The 21418-nt window shown below is 40.9% G+C and overlaps 1 protein-coding gene across 1 annotated transcript in view; it reads right to left on the bottom strand.

The window, feature by feature from the left end:
* Nucleotides 1-18318, bottom strand: part of KIFBP (kinesin family binding protein) — a 36477-nt gene extending 18159 nt beyond the window's left edge. Inside the window, exons 1-2 of the mRNA XM_047702125.1 lie at nucleotides 17821-18318; nucleotides 10712-10810 (exon numbers count right to left, since the gene is read on the bottom strand). Of these exons, the coding sequence (XP_047558081.1) occupies nucleotides 10712-10810; nucleotides 17821-18246 (525 nt within the window). The 5' untranslated portion in view covers nucleotides 18247-18318. The remainder of the gene's footprint in view (nucleotides 1-10711; nucleotides 10811-17820) is intronic.
* Between the last annotated feature and the right edge of the window lie 3100 nt (nucleotides 18319-21418).

The following is a 21418-nucleotide window of genomic DNA, read 5'->3' as shown; positions in this document are numbered from 1 at the left end:
TCATGGCCTGAGCTGAAGGCAAATGCTTAACCGACTGAGTCATCCAGGCATCCCCTTTTTTTTTTTTTTTAAACATTTTTAAAATTTATGTATTTGAGACAGAGAGATACAAAGAGAAAGAGGGAGCACGAGCAGGGAGAGAGACAAATGGAGAGGGAGAAGAAGACTCCCCGCTGAGCAAGGAGCCAGATGCAGGGCTCGATCCCAGGACCCAGAGATCTGACCTGAGCCGAGGGCAGACACTTAACCACCAGAGCCATCCAGGTGCCCCTACGCTACACGGTCTATTTTTTTTTTTTTAATTTTTTATTTGACAGACAGAGATAACAAGTAGGCAGAGAGGCAGGCAGAGAGAGAGGGGGGAAGCAGGCTCCCCGCTGAGCAGAGAACCCGATGTGGGGCTCGATCCCAGGACCCTGGGATGATGACCTGAGCCGAAGGCAGAGGCTTTAACCCACTGAGCCACTCAGGCACCCCTACCCTACACAGTTCTTAAAGGAGCACCTCAAACTTGTATTTTAGACTAAGTCCAACTACTGAGACAATGGACTATAGTGGTTAAAAGTATGGATTCTGGAATCATATCATGTGGGTCAGAACCCCAGCTTCACCACTTACTAGTGTGTGGCCTTGGGTGAGTCACAATCTAGTGTACTTCTTTTTCTTCATCTATATAATAGGAATAATAAAAGTATCTACCTTATGAGTTGTAATGAGGATTAAGTGAGTTAAAATTGGTAATATTTATAACAGTGCCTGAAGGTACTGTAAGTAAGTGTTATAAATGTTTGTTAAATAAGTAAAATATGAACAGTGGGAAAATAACAAATAAAAAGCTTCTAAACAGCAAAGGAACCCAACAACAAAATGAAAAGGCAACCTACCAAATAGGAGAAAGTTTCTGCAAATCATGTATTGAGAAGGGGTTAATATTCAAAATATATAAAAAATTCATGAAACTCAGTACCAAAAAAATCCAAACAACCCAATTAAAAAATGGGCAGAGGACCTAAACAGACATTATTCAAAGGAAGACATACAGATGGCCAACAAATACAAGAGAAGATGCTCAGCATCACTAATCATCAGGGAGATGCAAATCGAAACTATAATGAGAAATGACTTCACACCTGTCAGAATGGCTATTACCAAAAAAGACAAGAAATAACAAGTGCTGGCAAAGTTAGAGAAAAGGGAACCCCTGTGCACTGTTGGTAGAAATGTAAATTAGGCAGCTTCTATGGAAAACAGTATGGAGATTTCTCAAAAAATTAAAAATAAAACTACCATAAGACTAGCAATTCCACTTCTGGGTATTTAGCCAAAGGAAATAAAAAGACTAACTCGAAAAGATAAAAGCACCCCCTTGTTCACTGGAGAACTATTTACAACAGCCAAGACAAGGAAACAACCTAGGTGTCCATCAGGGGATAAATGGATAAAAAAATACACATACACACAGGAAATTATTTAACCATTAAAAAAAAAAAGAAGGAAATCCTGCCACTTGTAATATGGATGGACTTTGAGGACATTATGGTAAATGAGGTAAGTCAGAGAAAGACAAATACCATGTGGGATCACTTACATGTGGAATTTTAAAAAGAAAAAAAAAGAAAAGGCAAAAACGCACAAGAAAAAAGAATGCCTAGAAGCAGAGAGCAAACTAGTTGTTTCCAGAGGTAGAGATAGTGGAGAAAAGGCTGAAGGTGGTCAAGAGACAAAAACTTCACGTTACAAAACAAATAAATCCTGGGGATGTACTATACAGCATGGTGCCTTCAGTTACTACTATTGTACTCTACATCTGAATTTTGCTAAAAGAATAGAGCTTAAAAGATCTCAACCCCAAGAAAGAAAACCGTAAATGTATGTGGTGACAGACGTTAACTAGACTCGCGATGACCACTTCACAATATATACATATATTGAAACATTACATGGTACATCCTATACTAACATAATATTTCAATATCTCAGTTTAAAATAAAAATTTAATATAAATGAGCAAACAAATCAGCCAGAAAACACAAACTTAAATAAATATACGTAAAAAGGCATGAAGTAAATGCTTTCAAAAAAAAGATAAAAATAGAATATAAACACTTAAAAATAATCAAAGAAATTCAAGTTAAAACAAGACCATTTTGCCTACAATAACAGCACAGATTTTTTTAAAAGCTATGATAGATAAGTTCTGAAGGAGATGAGAACTCTCATATACTAGTGAAATAAGAGTACATTGCTAGTGGGGCGCCTGGGTGGCTCAGTGGGTTAAAGCCTCCGCCTTCGGCTCAGGTCATGATTTCAGGGTCCTGAGATTGAGCCCCGTGTCAGGCTCTCTGCTCAGCGGGGAGCCTGCTTCCTTTCCTCTCTCTCTCTGCCTGCCTCTGTCAGAAAAATAAAATCTTAAAAAAAAAAAAAAAAGAGTACATTGCTAGTGTTTTTTGGAAAAGCAATTTTATAACATGTCAAATGCTTTAAAATGGCTATTCTCCAAATACTGAATGGTACGACTTATACATAGCATCTTAAATTTAAAAAACAAAACACAAAAATACTTAACTCCTAAAAATAGAGTAGAACAGTGGGTGCCAGGGACTGGGAGAGGGAGAAATGAGGAGAAGCTGGGCAACAGGCGCAACTTCCAGTTAAAAGATGAGTAAGTTCTGAAGATCTAATAAGCAGCACAGTGACTATAATTAACAATACTGTACTATATGCTTGAAAGTTGCTTAGAAAGTAAATTGTACATGTTCTCATCACCCCCCTCCAAAAAAGGTAATTATGTAAGGTGATGGAGATATTAACTACTCCTACTGTGGTAATCATTTGCAATATATCCACCTATCAAATTATCACAGCACACCCTAAACTTATACAATGTTATATGTTAATTATATCAATAAAGCTGGGGGGGGGGGGCGCCTGGCTGGCTCAGTAGGTAGAGCACGCAATTCTTGATCTTGGAGTTGTGAGTCCAAGCCTCATCCTAAGTGTAGAGACTACTTAAAAAATAAAATCTTAAAAAATAAGGGGCACCTGGGTGGCTCAGTGGGTTAAAGCCTCTGCCTTGGGCTCAGTTCATGATCCCAGGGTCCTGGCAATGAGGCCCACATCAGGCTCTCTGCTCAGAAGGGAGCCTGCTTCCCTTCCTCTCTGTTTGCCTGCCTTTCTGCCTACTTGTGATCTCTTCTGTCAAATAAATAAAATAAAAATCTTAAAAAAAAAAAATAAAAAGCTGAGAAAATTTAAATAAGTAAGTTAAATATACCTCTGTCTGATTTTTTTGACTTTTTTTTTAAAGTAATCTCTACATCCAAAGTGGGGTTCAACTCATAACCCCAAGATCAAAAGTCACATGCCCCACCAAATGAGTTAGGTTCCCCAATATTTGGTCTCTTAACCTCACACAAAACCTACTAATGAATATACTCTTTGTAACAATAAAATATATTTTCTTTATTACTTATTCTATAGCTGAACAATTTTATGGAGAAAAAGAATCCTTTTATCTTAATACAATAATTATTCAACAATATTACCTTGGAAGGCAGCATGGTACATGAGAAAGAACAAGAGTTTACGGTCTGACAAACCATTTAAATCCTGACTCTGCCATACAGTCTATGTTAACCTCACTGAATCAGACACTCACTACCTGCAAATGGGAGTAACAGTACTTCCTCCATAAAACAAGAACAACCACTAAACAGTACCTCCTTCAGAGTTGTTGTGAGAATAAAATACAGCGTGCTTAAGCACACAATAAACATTAGTGTTCATTAGTTACAACTTTTTTTTTTTAAGATTTTATTTATTTGTCAGTGAGAGAGAGCACAAGCAGAGAAAATGGCAGGCAGAGCAGGCAGGGGGAGAAGCAGGCTCCCCACTGAGCAAGGAACCTGATTCAGGACTTGATCCCAGAACCCTGAGATCATGACCTGGGCTGGCAGCCGCCCAACTGATCGAGCCACCTAGGCGTCCCTACAACTTCCAAAACTAAAATGATCATTGTTACTACTTATAACATCTAGCCCATCCTTACAGGGAAGATGAAAAGTATAATCAAGGTGCATGCATGTATTGTATACATTTTCCATGTATTCATGATCCAGAGTTTATCATTTTAACAGTTGTATCATATTCTCTTTTATTAGTGTACCATCGTTTACTTAACCATTATGTGACTATTTGATAGAGCATGTTTCTGGCGACTCTGCTTTAACTACTCTATTATCTGATCCCCACAACATTTCTGTATTGTTAAGATAGGAAAGTTATCTCCATCTTAGGGATGAGGAACAGGTGGCACAGAAAGTCTGAGTTCCTCCAGGTCAGTTAGTTACAACCACAAACCAAATTAGAATCCCTGCTCTCCTACCTTCAAACCCAGTGATCTTCCCGTGCTGTGTTTAGATCTCTCCTTTACCTAGAACTCTTTCTTATCTACAGATTTTTTAAATGACATTCTAACGCCTGCCACTGTTAGCTCAGTAATTTATGAAATATTAAAAAATATTTTTATTCCGAATGACTACTGATACTAAGTACAAAATCATATAAGCAATTAAATTCTCCAACAAACTACTACTGTATATATATTTAAACTGAAATGCTCTATTAAATTCATTCAAGCATTCACACAGTAGTAACATTCTGCTTTTGGTTGATCTGGATGGACAAAGTGGAATATCACTCATTATTTCAAGAAATAGGTACTGTTTGGCGCTTGGGTGGCTCAGTTTGTTGAGCAACTGCCTTCGGCTCAGGTCATGATCCCGGACTTCCAGAATCGAGTCCCGCATTGGGCTTCTGCTTCTCCCTCTGACCTTCTCCTCTCTCATGCTCTCTCTCACTCATTCTCCCTCAAATAAATAAATGAAATCTTTAAAAGAAAAAAAAGAAAGAAAGAAATAGGTCCTGTTCTAGATGCTGTGGAGACAGCAGTGAATACAATAAAAAAAAAATCCTTGTCATCAGGATGCAGCTTACATTTTAGTACTGAAGATGGGTGATAAGTAAGATAAATCACTAAAATGGCCAATGTGTTAGACAATGTACATGTGAAACAGGAAATACAGCAGGGAAGGAGAAAAGGAAGCATCAGAGGGTGGTCTGTAGTATTAGACGGAGTGGCCAGCGAGTGCTCACTGGATGGGAGACATCTGGGTCACGAGGGGGAGGGAATGAAGGAGTGAGCCAGGTCAGTGGCTAGGGGAAGAGCAGTCTCAGCAGAGGGAACAGTTAAGGGCAAAGACCCTGAGTCAAGAGCTTGTCTGGTGTTTTTCAGGAGCAGCAAGAAGGCCAATGAAGCTACAGCACAATGAGACAGGAGAGAATAGCAGAAGATAAAATAGAAAAGGGGCACCTCGGTAGTGCAGTCAGTTGAGCATCCAACTCCTGGTTTCGCCTCAGGTCATGATCTCAGGGTTGTAAGATCGAGCCCTGGGTCAGACTCTGTGCTCAACACTGAGTCTGCTTAAGATTCTTACTGCCTCTCCCTCTGCCCCTCCCCACCTCAAATAAATAAGTCTTAAAAAAAATTACAGAAGTAAGGATAGCCAAGTAAGATACTGAATTTGTAGTCTTTATAAGGTCTTTGGGGTCTACTCTGAGCACAGAGCCCCAGGGAAGCAGTGGTGTGATGTGATCTGCCTTTGAACAGGCTGCGAACAGGCCGAAGGGGGCATGAGAGCAGGAAGGACAGCTCAGAGACTACAGCACTAACCTCAGAAAGAGGGGGTGGCAGCCTGCACCAGGGGATAGCGGTGGTCCGATTCTAGATATAATTTAAAGGTGAAGCCAACTGTAAATAAGATACAGTGTGAGAAGAGGAGTCTCCAAGGCTTTAGGCCTCAGCAACTAAAGAAAGAAGTTGGTGTTTACCGTAAGAGAGGTGGGGAGAGGAAGGTTATCAGAAGCTCAGTGTTAGACAGTGGTTTTAGAGATACCTACTCCTTAAAAAGTGCAAATATCACAGCAGCAGTGGGACAGACAGGTCTGGAATTTGAGAGGTACAGACCAGAGATATAACTGGGAGCCATCGCGAAGAGATGTTATTTAGAACAAGGGAATGAATGCAGATGGAAAGAGGAGACGCCCAGAGACCACTCTGGGTATTCCCGTGTTCAGAGGCTAGGGAACCACAGAAGGCGCACCACAGAGAAGTGGGAGGTGGAAGCTAAGTTAAAGAAGTGTTTTAGGAAGAAAGACTAACAACCTGCCAAATGCTAATGAGAAGTCAAATAAAATGAGGACTAAAAACTTACCAGTGATTTTAGCAACATATAAAACACTGGTGAACTTAGTAAGACATTGATTTTTTCTTTTTCTTTTTCTTTTTTAAGATTTTATTCAGAAAACACACATTTATTTTTAGTTCCTAGGAGGTTAAAAAAAATACCAGACACCAATGCTTTATGCTCACTCAGGGCCAGCTTATAAATACTCCAAATTTGCATTGGTGAAAAGAAACTAGCAAAATCCACTGCTTGACACTCAACTTGTCAGATGGTGAAGACCAAAACAGAATGTTCCATCAGTTTTAACTTTTTTTCAAAGATTTTAATTATTTATTTGAGAGAACAAGAACAAGCCTGCGCACATGGTGGGGGAGGGAGGGGCAGAGAGAGAAGCAGACTTCCCACCGAGCAGGGAGCCCAACATGGCTGGATCCCAGGACCCTGGGATCATGATCTGAGCCAAAGGTAGATGCTTAACTGACTGAGCCACCCAGGCACCCTCAGTTTTAATTTTTAAATATGACTGTCACATTGGAAAAATAGAATAAATACTGTAACAAAGGCAAAGTAGAATAACAAAAAATACTTTACTAAAACATAAGATTACAGAAGTTTCCAGACAAGCCATACAAAATGGTCATTAGCTTTTTCTTGAAGGAAGGATTCTACACTTGACAGCAAAGTCATAATGTTTATCAGTGAGGGCTGTGATGTTTGTTTAATGTTCCCACTTTGGTTCAATCAAGCTTGCTCATCTGTAGCATCTAAATAAAGTTAGACTTGGCTAGAGAGCATATTCTAAAGAACTGGTTAGCTGCTGTTATCCAAGGCAATTAGACCACCATAAAAGAGGGAAAGGAACCCATAAAATTAGAACTACTTTTCTGCCCCCCCCCCCAAAAAGTGAAAACACCCACTCCCCTAGAGCTAATCCTGACAACTTCATCCACAGTGCTTTACACTTAGACCTGATGGGGGAAATGAATAAAAGCAGAGAGGACTGCTTTTAAACAATTCACAACAATTCAGATGATTTCTAGCCCCTAGATATTTCTAGCCCCTGCTCCTGCTTTACAACAGTGAAAGAGGACAAGACAAAGATCTGCTAATGTGCATTTAATCACCAAAGGACTGAAGATGTCCGGGCTTTTATTCCGTAAGGTCTCTAAGACTGTGTCCATTAAGTGCAAACAAAAAAGGAAGAAGTCTTGGCAGAAAAGAAGTGATGCACGCTTAACGATCAGATTGACTTTAAGAATTACTCATGGTATACAGCCTAGTGCATGGGGCTTCACTGGTCTTCTGCTGCTCCGCTTCGTCACCATGGGTCAAACTACACTCAGTAAAACCTGGATCGGTAGCAGAACTGTGCAGACCCACAGTGCTGGGGACCAACTGTCTTTCTAAACATCTAAACATACTCTTCCCAACATCTTTACATTATAATGATAAGTTTTGGTGTTGAAACATAGTTTAAGGGCTACCATCAAGTATTTTTCTGGAAGGAGTAGTTCAAGTTTAAAAGTCCCCCTCCCTCAAAAAAAAAAAAAAAAAAAAACTAAAATCAAAATCAAAATAAAATAAAATTCCCTCCCTCAAAGGGAAATCTTGCGGGCCAGCAACGACCACATGAAAATAATGCGCACTGCTTTCATCTGGTTCTGCTTGGATGCCAGGAACTTCTGCCAGCAAATGCTGGGTTCCCTTGATAATCCTGTGGGGCAGCCAGGCCATCATGTCTTGACTCTGGCTCTGCTTGCTTCACACAAGAGTGCTAAGATTTTGTTTTTAAGTAATCTCGTCACACAACATGGGGCTTAAATGCACAACCCTGAGATCAAGAGTCACGTATGCTACTGGCTGAGCTGGCCAGGTGCCCCAGTAAGGCACTGCTTCTGAACTCTGCATATGAGAAGCCTCAAAATATCTGGTTATTTAAAGGAGTGCTACACATAGCCTCGATACAGAATTAACTAAAATCCACTGTAATTTTAGAAGACTGCCAACATTTAAAAGAAAGAAAAGTTAAGCTGACAATACAGAAATAGCTCTTATTCCCCCCTTGCCTGCACACATAGGTAATCTCCTATAAACTGCCAATTTTTAGTAAGTAAAATTTGTTAAGAAATGGATGGTGGGGCGCCTGGGTGGCTCAGTGGGTTAAAGCCTCTGCCTTTGGCTCAGGTCATGATCCCAGGATTCTGGGATCGAGCCCCGTATCAGGCTCTCTGCTCAGCGGGGAGCCTGCTTCCCTTCCTCTCTCCCTGCCTGCCTCTCTGCCTACTTGTGATCTCTCTCTCTGTCAAATAAATAAATAAAATCTTTAAAAAAAAATTAAAATTAAAAAATTTTTAAAAAATTAAGAAATGGATGGTAACACAGTGATTTGCCGCCTTTGCAAGGTTGTGAACCTCTAAAGTTGAAAATTTCGATCTAAGCTCCCTACAGCCCTAGAAAGATCTATGGCACCTCTTTTGTACTACCAAGGTGGGGTGGGAAGAAGGTGTCTAGACGATTGAGCTGAATGGATTCTGACCTGCTTAACCACAGTGGCTCAGTTTTTACAAACTATATTTCAAAGGGATTTCACAAGTGGAAAAAAAAAATCACTGAAAATCCTTTCTCTGAGGCAGTGGTTCTCAAAGTGTAGTACCTGGACCAGCAGCATCGACATCACCTGGCATCTTGTTAAAAAGGCAAATTCTCGGGCCCCAACCAAGACTTACTGAAAGGTTTGGGGTGAGCATTCTGTTGGGGTTTTTTTTTGTTTGTTTTTAAGATTTTATTTTATTTACTTATTTGACGGAGAGAAAGAAACAGCGAAAGAGGGAATACAAGCAGAGGGAGTGGGAGAGGGAGAAGCAGGCTTCCCGCTGAGCCCAATGTGCGGATCAACCCCAGCACCCTGGGATCACGACCTGCGCCGAAGGTAGAGGCTTAATAACTGAGCCACCCAGGTGCCCTGTGAGCATACTGGTTTGTTTTTTTTTTAAGACTTTATTTATTTATTTGACAAAGAGAGACACAGCAAGAGAGGGAACACAAGCAGAGGGAGTCGGGAGAGTGAGAAGCAGGCTTCCTGCTGAATAGGGAGCCCGATGCAGGACTCAATCCCAGGACCCTGGGACCAAGACCTGTTGCTTAACGACTGAGCCACCCAAGCGCCCCCAAGCATTCTGTTTTAACAAGCTCCCCAGAGCCCTCCAGATTGATAATGCTGAAATTTGAGAACCATGCCTCAAAGACATCAGATATTTTGCTAAAGCAGCTGTTTGCTTTCCTGTAAGCACTGCTATTCTCATGGAAATCAAAATAAAATTTTTATTTTTATTTATTTTTATAATAGAATTTTAATTTTAATTTTTTTATTTTTTTAAAGATTTTATTTATTTACAAGAGAAAAAGAGAGCTCACGCATGAGTAGGAGGGAGGGAGGGAGAGGGAGAAGGAGACTCCCCACGGAGCAGAGAGCCCGATCCAGAGCTCAATCCCAGCACCTGGGAATCATAATCTGAGTCAAAGACAGATTCTTAACCAACTGAGGCACCCAGGCGTGCTCAAAATACAATTTTTAGATTATAAATGAAAGTATGCCAATATCAGTATTTTAGGATAGTATCAGAATATTTCCTATACAATTATATTTGGACTAAGATTGCCCTTAGTCCCCATTTGAGGATTATTTTTTTTTTAAAAGATTTTATTTATTTATTTGACAGAGAGAGATCACAAGTAGACAGAGAGGCAGGCAGAGAGAGAGAGAGAGAGAGACGGAAGCAGGCTCCCTGCTGAGCAGAGAGCCCGATGCGGGACTCGATCCCAGGACCCTGAGATCATGACCTGAGCCGAAGGCAGCGGCTTAACCCACTGAGCCACCCAGGTGCCCGAGGATTATTTTTAAGAACCCTATTAGGTAAACACCTAGACAGCCCCCTATCAAGAGATTCCTCAGTATAACTAAAGAGTCATGTACTAACATTGTAAATGAGGAATCAGAGCCTTCATATCTTGACTAGTTTTTTTATTTTTTAACATTTTATTTATTTTACAGAGAGAGGGAGAGTGCGTGTGCATAGGTAGGGGAGGGGCAGAGGAAGGGAAGCGCTCCCCACTAAGCAGGAAGTCTAATGAGGGGCTCAATCCCAGGACCCCGGGATTATGACCTGAGCCCAAGGCAGATGCTTAACCAATTGAACTACCCAGGTACTTGACTCATTTCAATAAAAATTTAAAATCTGGGATGCCTGTGTGGCGGAGTCGATTAAGCGTCTGCCTTGGGCTCAGATCATGATCCCAGGGTCCTAGGATCAAGCCCTGTATCGGGCTCCTTGTTTAGTGGTGAGCCTGCTTTTCCCTCTCCCTCTGCCCTTCCCCCTGCTTGTGCACGCACGCAGTCTCTCTCTTTCTCTGTAAAATAAATAAAATCTTCAAAAAAAAATTTTAAATGTATCTGACATCCAACATACCTCTTTCATATACTGGTTATACAGTGCTTCTGATGATTCTAGGTAAGCCTGTGCAGTTTCAATTTCTTCTCTTTCAGACCACAAGATGCCCAGGTTATTCTGGAAAATAAAAGAGAAATAAATAATGACAATATAAATCTTCCAGTAAAGGTAACTTTCAGGGGCGCCTCACTGGCTCAGTTGGTTGAGTATCCGACTCTTGATTTCAGCTCTGGTCATGATCTCGGTCATGGGAGCAAGCCCTGCTTCGGGCTCCAGGCCCAGCAGGAAGTCTGCTTGAGATTTCCTTTCCCTGTGCCACCCCTTAAATAAATAAATAAATCTTTTAAGCAAACGTTTCGATAAACCTCTATATTATTGGTTTCTTTTGTAATCCTTTACATTTTCTATTATACATTTAAAATAATCTTGTTTTATAAAATACAGGCTGCAAAAAGGGGCACAGGCACAAAAATGTTTAGAAATCCTACAGTTTAAAGCTGACCTGATCATTCCTCTGGAACACAGACCTCTGGTCTTCTGGTTTCACATAATGTTTCTATCATTTTTTTAAGTTAAGCAATCAGTCCTCAGTAGGGACTGTAGGTCATAAGGATAATGTACAGAGATGGGACCGTTATCTCCTTTTTAATTATGAGGGTTCTTTGCAGGACCCTGGGGAAACCTGAAGGGTCTGGCCCATGACCAACTTACTGATTATTCTGCCCACCAGGCTCGAGGAATATAATCTCCCTTAATATTCATTTCCTGATCTTAGAAATGGATCCACAAGTCACCTCGTCTCACTCTCTAGTTCAATTTATTTTTCCTGACAAGAGTCCCTGAGAAGCTCCACTTAGCCATGACACCAATAAGCCCAACCCGAGAATACTGTATCTAGCCTACAGAGTCTCGAGATTTCCCTAGTATCAGGAACTGGTTGGCACATTTGCTCAATTTTGATGGTATGGTGATATATTTAACCTGCTAGATCCAGGGTAGCCTGTGCTACAGAAATCAACGACTGCAGTGTACGATAAATGTTAAACCAAGGAGAGAACCCTAAAGCATGTCTAGAAATGACTAATATTTTTCTTTTGAACCATAACCTATTGAGGTCTTAAAGGTAAAGACTATGCAACAGATCTAGAATTTATTTGATTTTTAAAAATCAATAATGTTTTTTTAGTTTTGTAATTCTTTTTACTGAGATATAACTGACACATAATGTTACTGGTTTTTTAAAATGTTCACTCCACAAAGATAACTACCACTGACAATCTACATAAATTATGCTTAAATATAATATAAATCCTAAAATACACCAGAAACTATTATATCATTCACAGAGCATCATCATGTTCTTGCCCTCAGAAACCAGACTAGGTAGGAAAAAAATTAAATATAAAATAAAAACATTTGGGGCAGGGTGGCTCAGTCAGTTAAGCATCTGACTCTTGGTTTCAGCTCAGGTCATGATTTCAGGGCCATGAGATCAAGCCCTGCATCAGGCTCCATGCTCAGCACAGAGTCTGCTTCAGATTCTCTATAATAAATAAATCTTTTTAAAAAGATTTTATTTATGTATTTAAGAGAGAGAGAACACAAGTGGAGGGGAAAGGCAGATGGAGAGGGAGAAGCAGGCTCCCCAGCGAGCAGGGAGCCCAACACAGGGCTCGATCCCAAGACCCCAGGATCATGACTTGAGCCAAAGGCAGACACTTAACCGACCGAGCCACCAGTGCCATAATAACTAAGTCTTTAAAAAAAGTAAAAAATAAAAATAAAAACAGCAGGGCGCCTGGGTGGCTCAGTGCGTTAAGCCTCTGCCTTCAGCTGAGGTCATGATCTCAGGGTCCTGGAATCAAGCCCTGCATCAGGCTCTCTGCTCAGCAGGGAGCCTTCTTCTCCCACCCCCTCTCTCTTCTCTCTGTGGGCCTCTCTGCCTACTTGTGATCCCTTTCTCTCTGTCAAACAAATAAATAAAATCTTTTTAAAAATAAAAAATAAAAACAGCTAAAAAGGTATTACTAGCAAATTCTACCAAACACATAAGAAATAATACCAACTCTGTACAACTTATTCCAGTAGAGGAAAGAAGGCTTTCCATCTCATTCTAAACCAAAGACAATAACAAGGAAATCATAGCCTAATACCCTTCATGAACATAGATATGAAAAAAATGTTAAAATTTTAGCAAACTGAGTTCAACAATACATAGAAAGGGTAATACTTCACCCAAGTTTTTATGTGGTAAAAACACCAAGTGTATTTTACCACAGGAAGGAAAGGCTGGTTTAACACTGGAAAATCAATCAAGGTTATTCACTATATTAACAGACTAAAAAAGAAAAAAACATGAATGTCTCAGATGCAGCAATGAAATGATGCTGCTGAGTGAAACAAGTCAGACCAAAATAAGGGATACACTGAATGATTCCATTATGAAATTCTAGAAAATGTGGAGGAGGGACTAAGAAGAAGGGAGAGAGAAAGGGAGGGAGAAAGGGACCACAGAGGAGCACAGGAAGCCTGTAGTGGTAATTAATGGATATGGTCAATACCTTGATTGGAGTGATTGTTTCATGGGTATATAAATTCATCAAATCATGTACTTTAGACATACAGTTTACTGTATGCCAGTTATACCTCAATAAAGCTATAAAGACACACAAAAGCTACTCTTCATACATATATATCCAGGGAGTGGGGAGAATAATCTACTAATCTTTTTTATATATAATTCTTTTATTTTTTTATTAACATATAATCTATTATTAGCCCGAGGGGTACAGGTCTGTGAATCGCCAGGTTTACACACTTCACAGCACTCACCATAGCACATACCTTCCTCAATTTCCATTACCCCACCACCACCCTCTCCCTCCCCTCCCCTCCCCGCCAGCAACCCTCAATAATCTACTAATTTGTGTGGAAATTTACTAAGGTGAAGCAGTTAAATTTCACTCAAAATGAAGGGAACTGGCTCGCTCAGTGGGTAGAGCCCGCAATTCTTGATCTCAGGGTTATGAGTACAAGCCCCAAACTGGGTGTGGAGCCTACTTAACATAATCTTCATTAAAAAAAAAACAAGATGATAATGCAAGTGTATCTTGCTGATAGCAAAAATTGGAGAGAACACTGGAGAAAATAGTTCCTTTTTTTTTTTTTTAATGAGAGAGCTCATGCTCAAGATGGGGGAATGTGGGGAGAGGGAGAGAATCTTAAGCAGGCTCCACACCCAGCACACAGCCCAATCTCATCATTCTGAGATTAAGACCTGAGCTGAAATCAACAGTCAATATTTAACTGACTAGTCACCCAGGTGCCCCAAGAAGAAAAATCATTCTTAAGGCCATGAGCCTCTAATGTGGATCCAGTTTTGTATTTTTATAATTTCCCAAGAAGGAAACACCATATTGAGACAAAGCAGTCAGAATATCATAAATTCCCATGAGCTGTTACTTTCAAATTTTTTCCTACACATACACAGTCTTTTACAAAACAGAATCATTCTACCTAATTCCAAACCTGCCTTATGGTCTTCCGTCTCCCCCTTAATATTGATATTTTTGGTTAACAAATATAAATCATTATTTTTTAGTGGCTGCACACTGTTTTTCTGAATGGATGTTATCAGTATTTATTTAACCATGTATCTACTGACTGATATTTATTTCAATGGTTTTTGAAGATATCCAAGTTGACGTACCTTTGCATACCTGTCCCAATATTATTTTAGGATATTGATATGGAATTTTATTTATTTTTTTTTTTTAAAGATTTTTATTTATTTATTTGACAGATAGAGATCACAAGCAGGCAGAGAGGCAGGCAGAGAGAGAGAGGAGGAAGCAGGCTCCCCGCTGAGCAGAGAGCCCGATGCGGGGCTCAATCCCAGGACCCTGGGATCACGACCCGGGCCAAAGGCAGAGGCTTTAACCCACTGAGCCACCCAGGCGCCCCTGATATGGAATTTTAAAGTCAAAGTCTTGACTCCAGAATTCTGACACCTACGGATCTTCAGAAAAGTTCTGTGAATTTGTATTTCAAATACAAATTTTGGTAGTATCTCTCTCTCCAATAACAAGTATAAGCAATATCTTTAATAATCTCTGCCAATCTGATACAATTTTTCTAATTCTTTTAGTTTGTTTTATTATTAGTGAGATCAACTCTCTCATCATTGGAGCACCAGGGTGGCTCAGCTGGTTAACCTTCAGACTCTTGGTTTTGGTGGCGGTCACAGTCTCAGGGTTGTGAGATGAAGCCCCATCCTCTACACTTGGCACTGAGTCTGCTTAAAATTCTTTTTCCCTTCCTCTCCCTCCCATCCTGCCCCACCCCTGCTTGCATGTTCTCTCTCTAAAATAAACAAATCAATACAATCTTTAAAAAAAAAACTCTTGGGGCACCTGGGTGGCTCAGTGGGTTAAAGCCTCTGCCTTCGGCTCGGGTCATGATCCCAGGGTCTTGGGATCGAGCCCTGCATTGGGCTCTCTGCTCAGCAGGGAGCCTGCTTCCTCCTCTCTCTCTGCCTGCTTCTCTGCCTACTTGAGATCTCTGTCAAATAAATAAATAAAATCTTTAAAAATTTTTTTAAAATAAATAAATAAATAAATAAATAATAAACTCTCATCCTGTATGGCAAATATTAAATGTAATAAAATTCTAGTACGGTAATAATGCCACTGGAAACAACAGATCAACAGAACATTAGAGTAGAAACACATTAGCACAGGGGCGCCTGGATGGCTCAGTGGGTTAAAACCTCTGCCTTTGGCTCAGCTCAGGATCCCAGCGTCCTGGGATTGAGCCCCGCATCGGGCTCTCTGCTCAGTAGGGAGCCTGCTTCCCCCCCTCTCTCTGCCTGACTCTATGTCTACCTGTGATCTCTGTCAAATAAATAAATAAAATGTTTAAAAAAAAAAAAAAGAAAGAAACACATTAGCACAAATAGACAAATTATTATTGCTGTATAGTTTGGGTATCTGGTAAGCTAGGTACTAGCTAATTAAATTAAATTACTATTTAATCTAATCTAATTAAATTACTATTGCTGTATAGTTTTAATACCTGGTAAGCTAGTCTCAGTGCATTTTTCTTTTTCCTATGTTCACTTTTCTTTATTCTTTCAGATACACATATTCATTCTGTCAAGCTCCAGAAAAACTACTACGATTTCAGCAGAAACTTCATCAAACCTACAAACGAATATGAGAATATGACTGTTATGTTTAATTCTTGCCACCCAGGAAACTGTTATATCTTTCCTTTTAGGATTATCAGTTCTATTATCCCTAATATTGCTGTTGTGAAAGTAATTTCTAAAAATAGTATTTTTAACCAGTATTGCTTAGATACACGAATACTACTGATTAAATACATTTATTTATATCTTCCCACTTTATTGAACTGATCACAGTTCTATTAGTTTTTCAGCTGATGCCTTCAGTTTTTAGTTATACCAGGATCACATATGCAAATAGTTACTTTTAGAAATTATTTTATTTTTTCCCAAAATTAGTAACTCTTACTGGCTTTCTATACTATTTAACAGCCAAAACTTTTTTTTTTAAGATTCACCCATTCATTTTATTTTATTTTAAAGATTTTATTTATTCATTTGAAAGAAGGAGAATGAGCAGTGGGGAAGGACAGAGGGGGGAAAGAGGGAAAGCAGCAGACTCCCTGCTGAGCACGAAGCCCAACACCTCGGTTGGATCCCTTGACCCACCCTGAGATCATGACCTGAGCCAAAATCAAGAGTCAGCCACTTAACCAACTGAGCCACCCAGTTGCCCCTGCAATGGCCAGAACTTCTAATCAAGGTTTTGTTCCTGATTTTGGTAAGAATACCTAAAATAATTCACCGTTCAGAAAACGCTGGCTGCTTGAAATACTGTATTTCAAGATGTAAGATGTCCTATCTGTAAGACACAATTATTTTACCTATCACCAAGAAAACACTGCCAAGTAAATTATGACACAGCTATAAGATGCATCCTGATTTTAGAAATATTAAGATATGAAACAATGTGCACATTAAAATCAAAATACAGTAAATACTGGACATTCTATATCACATTTAGAAAGGTTTCTAATTCTATTCTTGAGATGCTGAAATTATTAAGATTTTAGGCAACGATATGGTTAAAGAAAATTTCAAGTAACTGAGGTTTTGTTTGAGTTCAGCATTCTATGAATTTCATTAGACTATTCATCCACTGGACAAATATTTGGAATGGCCTAATATGCAGGAGGTAGGAGGTTATAAATAGTGTACAAAAAGAGATACAGTTCCTGTTATTGTGTAGCTTTTAATTTTACTGGATCATGATAAAAAAAAAAGACCTATACAATTTCCTTTTTAGTTCTGAAGTTTTTCTTTGAGGCCTACTTATCATAGGATCAATTTTGGTAAATGTTCCCTGGATCACATGTATTAAAAACTGGAACTACTGGATGTAAAGGTTTGTAAGCTTATGCCAAGTTCCTGGCCCATACGAGGAGTTCATACAAACCTGTATTTTGAAGTGTTATGTTCTGGAAGGGAATGTCAGATTTATTTCTTAATAAACCAGGGGCCCTATAAATGGGAAACAATAAGCACTATAAGAATTCAAAGATACAAATTCGAAACAAAATGATCCAAAGAAAGTCACTAAAAGTATTAAGTTTGTTTTGAGACGGGTTTGAAGAATGAGCAGGAATTCCCTGGGGAGCAAACGTACACATACATATAGGGTAAAAACAGCAACTGAAGATTTTCAAACAACCTTGTTTTAAATTAAGCATGCACTCAGATCATCCTCCGTAATTTCCTCGAGACCTTAAATTTAGATTTAAATTACTGCGGGTTTCTTAATGAAATGAAAGGAGTTGGACTGGTGGAGAAGAGCTGGAAAAGGTATTTACGATGTAACAGGGTGTCACGAAACCAACGCGTTGACCATGACCGAGAGAAACAGCAAGTGATGTTGTTGGAGTTGGCAAGCTGTTTATTCCAAAGCTTCAAAAACACGGGGCCAAACTGTGCCTGATAACATCTGCCTTCGCCCTTGGCGAGAGTGGGGACCCTCTCCACCCCTCGCCTCTGGCCCACAGCCGTGGGCCGGGCTCGCTCTCACCTGCGCCTGGATGTAGAGGGAGACGCAGTCCTGCGACAGCCGGTACTTGCGCAGCAGCCTCAGGCATTTCACCAGATGCTCCTCCCCCGCCGACAGCTCCTCGGTGTCGATGTGGTTCACCCCGAGGTGGAACTCGATCACCGCCAGCCTCACTGCCCCCTGGGCGATGGGCCCCTCGGCCTCCACCACTTCGGCCGGGAGCCCCAGGGTGTGGTCCCCCGCGCCCAAGCCGTCCTCCGCCTGAGGCCGCTCATCCTCGTCCTCAGGCGCGGGGCCCAGCAGCGCCTTGACCTCTTCCAGCAGTGCTCGGGCGCCGTATTTGGACTTATAGGGTTCTTTCTCCGGGTTTTTATGCAATTCTACCCGTGACAGAGCCAGCGCGGCCTGGAATTTCTCACGAATCTCGGCCCACGGAGGATTCGCCATAACGGCTCTACAGCCTGGGCGTCCTCAATACTTGCAATCGGGACTCGCGCCTTCGTTCTGCTTTGCGACACTTCACTTACGGCCCCGGACAGATTTCCGATACTGCAGAACCGTAACCAATCAGGTCCGCCAGAGGACCGGCAATGGGCTCGGCCGTAACCAATGGAAAGGCGTGGAAGGCGCCACAGCAACCGTTGTCGCGGAAACGAAGCTCTCCATAAGGGTGGTCCCACCGCCCGCCCCACCCTCTGCGGTGATTAGTTGTTCTCTTGCGGGACCCGTAGAAGTTCTTTCTGCTTACAAGTATCGGCTGCCTTTAAGCGAACACGTTAGAAACATACCTAACTATTCCCGTTAGTTGGTTTAATCTGAATGACAGAAGCCTGCTGATATTCGTATGTAACCTAGCACGTGACGGGATGAAAATGTAACAAGGACTCATTTATTATTAATATGTAGCTTCTTGAATGAAAGCATTCACTACGTAAAAAGCCCTGTGATCGACCGGTGTTTTCACTGAAATAGGTTGTAGGTATGCGTACAACTTCCCAAAGTAACACAGAAGTCCCAGGCCTGTGATAAGCCACTTGAGGCGTGGCTTTTTCCATTCCATAAGTTATGAACACAAATGCAATTCAAATGTGGGTAGAAGGCGCGGGGCGGAGGTGCTAACCTTTGGGCGCTAGCCAGCTCGGGGGTGCGCTTGGAGATACACAGATGAGCGCGGATTTTAGCAGTTCATATACATAGTTTGATTCTCAGCTCTGCTTATGACAAGATAACTTTTCTAACCTTCAGGTTTCTAACGGTAAAACTTAAGGGATACTATTACTTATCTCTACAGAATTATCCTAAGGAAGAAATGAAATTAAATGTCTATCCTTTGGGGCGCCTGGGTGGCTCAGTGGGTTCAAGCCTTCGGCTCTGGTCATGATCCCAGCGTCCTAGGATCCAGCCCCGCATAGGGCTCTGCTCCGCAGGGAGCCTGCTTCCTCCTCTCTCTCTGCCTGCCTTTCTGCCTACTTGTGATCTCTGCCAAGTAAATAAATAAGATCTTAAAAAAAAAAAAAATCAATCCTTTATGTTAATGTTCCTTGGGACTCCTTCCTAAACTTTGTCCCAGGGAGATCTTATGCATTTCCATGGCCTCTGTTACAAAAACTTGTGTCTCCAGGCCCAATGATTCTCTGGAGCTCCAGACTGTAATGTACATCTCCCTGCTGGAACCACCACACCTGAATGTTCCACTGTATGTCGGTATGTTGAAACCGGAACTCATTCTCTTCCTCTTCACATGCCCCCTCTCCCTCCCACACCACTTTAACTCTTATGTTCAGCATCTCTGAGAATGGCACTATGGGAATCCAGCAGTTAAAAACACAAAAGTCTTGCCCTCCTATAGGGAAAGACATTCAGTATATTAAATAAACCATATAGCAAAGGTGCAAGGGTGGCTCAGTTGTTAGGTGTCTGCCTTCCACTCAGGTCATGATCCCAGGGTTCTGGGATCCAGCCCCACATCCGGCTCCCCGCCCCACAAGCCTGCTTCTCCCTCTCCCTCTGCCTGCTGTACCCCCAGCTGTGCTCTCTCTCTCTCTGTCAAATAAGTAAATACAATCTTAAAACAAAACAAAACAAAAACTACATAGCAATGTCAGAAGATGATTGTCATGGAAACAAAAGAGAAAATAAGGAGTGTTAGCAGGTGAAGTAAGGTTGTTATTTTTGAACAGGAAAGGTGCTTTTGAGGAGTGTCTTTTGAGTAAAGGTCTGAAGGTAAGACAGTGAGCCATCAAGACATTAAGGGAGGTATATCCCAGAAAGAGGAAGAGCAAACAAACACAAAGGCTTTGACATAGGAATGTATCTGGTGTGTCTAAGGAACAGGAAGATTTTAAAGAGCCTGGGGTAGAAAATGGAAAGGTGATGAAGTCCGAGAAGCAATGTGGGCCCAATCATGTAGGGCTCTTAAGGCCACTGTAGGGACTTTGGCTATTCTGAGTGAGATGGGAGCCATTGGATGGTTTTGAAAGAGTGACAAAATCTGACTTACAGGATTATTTTTAAAACAACTGGGGGATGGGGGACTGAGAAAGAACAGGAAGACTGGTGAGGAAACTGCTGTAATAATCATAGTAGGTGCTTGGTACCTAGCTGTTCATGAATAGGAAAGCAACTGGCACAGTTTAATAATGGTCGCTAATTGCTTACCACAAGCCAAATAACATTCTATATATTAAAATCATCTAATTCTCAAAACTAATATTCCACTGTATGTTGACTAGCTAGAATGTAAATAAAAACTTGGGGGGAAAAATCATCTAATCCCCAGAACAACTTTGTGAGCAACTATTATTATTCCCCTTCTGCACATTGAGAATTGAGGTCCATTGAGAGTAATAATTTACCAAGGTCATACGTAGGCAGTTTTGCTCTAGGGCCCACACTTTCAATCAGTATGTTATGCTATCAGAGTAGGAGCTCAAAAGATAAACCTCCATGACCCATGGTGCTGACCTCTACATATCTAACTGGAAGAACACCCAGATGAAAACTAAAATGAGGATTTTTGGAAAATCCTTACATAGACATAGTAAAAAACACAAACACATGAGAGTAGGAAATTTGCAATAGAACTCTGGCTGCCATAGAGGGAGTATGTTCCCTTTCCCGGTCTTCTTTGTACAGAGGTATTTTGAGGGCTGAGCATTCTTAAGAGCCCCATGAAACATTTGAAAGCTATCTGTGAAAGGTGTGCAGTGGGTAGCAGAGCACAGCTCACCACAGAGCAGTGAGCTGAGCTCTGTCTCCCGGAAGGTGACAACAGAGACAGAAAAGTGGAAGGCATCTGTAGTGAAAGGAACTTAACTTGCTTGGCCCAGCTAATGTCTACCAGTTACCTTCATTGTAGTAAAAGCTCCACACTAAAAGCACTAATTCTGGTGCACCTGGGGGGCTCAGTCAGTTAAGCATCCAACTCTTGATTTCAGCTCAGGCTGTGATCTCAGGTTCGTGAGATTGAGCCCTATGTCTGGCTCTGTGCTAGGCGTGGAGTCTGCTTGAGATTCTCTCTCTCTCTCTCTCTCTCTCTCTCTGTCCCTCCACACTTCAGAAAACAAAGAAAACAACAAAAACGAAATTCATGAATTTCTTTGTCTTTTACATCAGAAAG

The sequence above is a fragment of the Lutra lutra genome, chromosome 14, assembly GCF_902655055.1.
Source record: "Lutra lutra chromosome 14, mLutLut1.2, whole genome shotgun sequence".
Lineage (NCBI taxonomy): Eukaryota > Metazoa > Chordata > Mammalia > Carnivora > Mustelidae > Lutra > Lutra lutra.
This window is presented reverse-complemented; position numbering and strand designations above follow the sequence as displayed.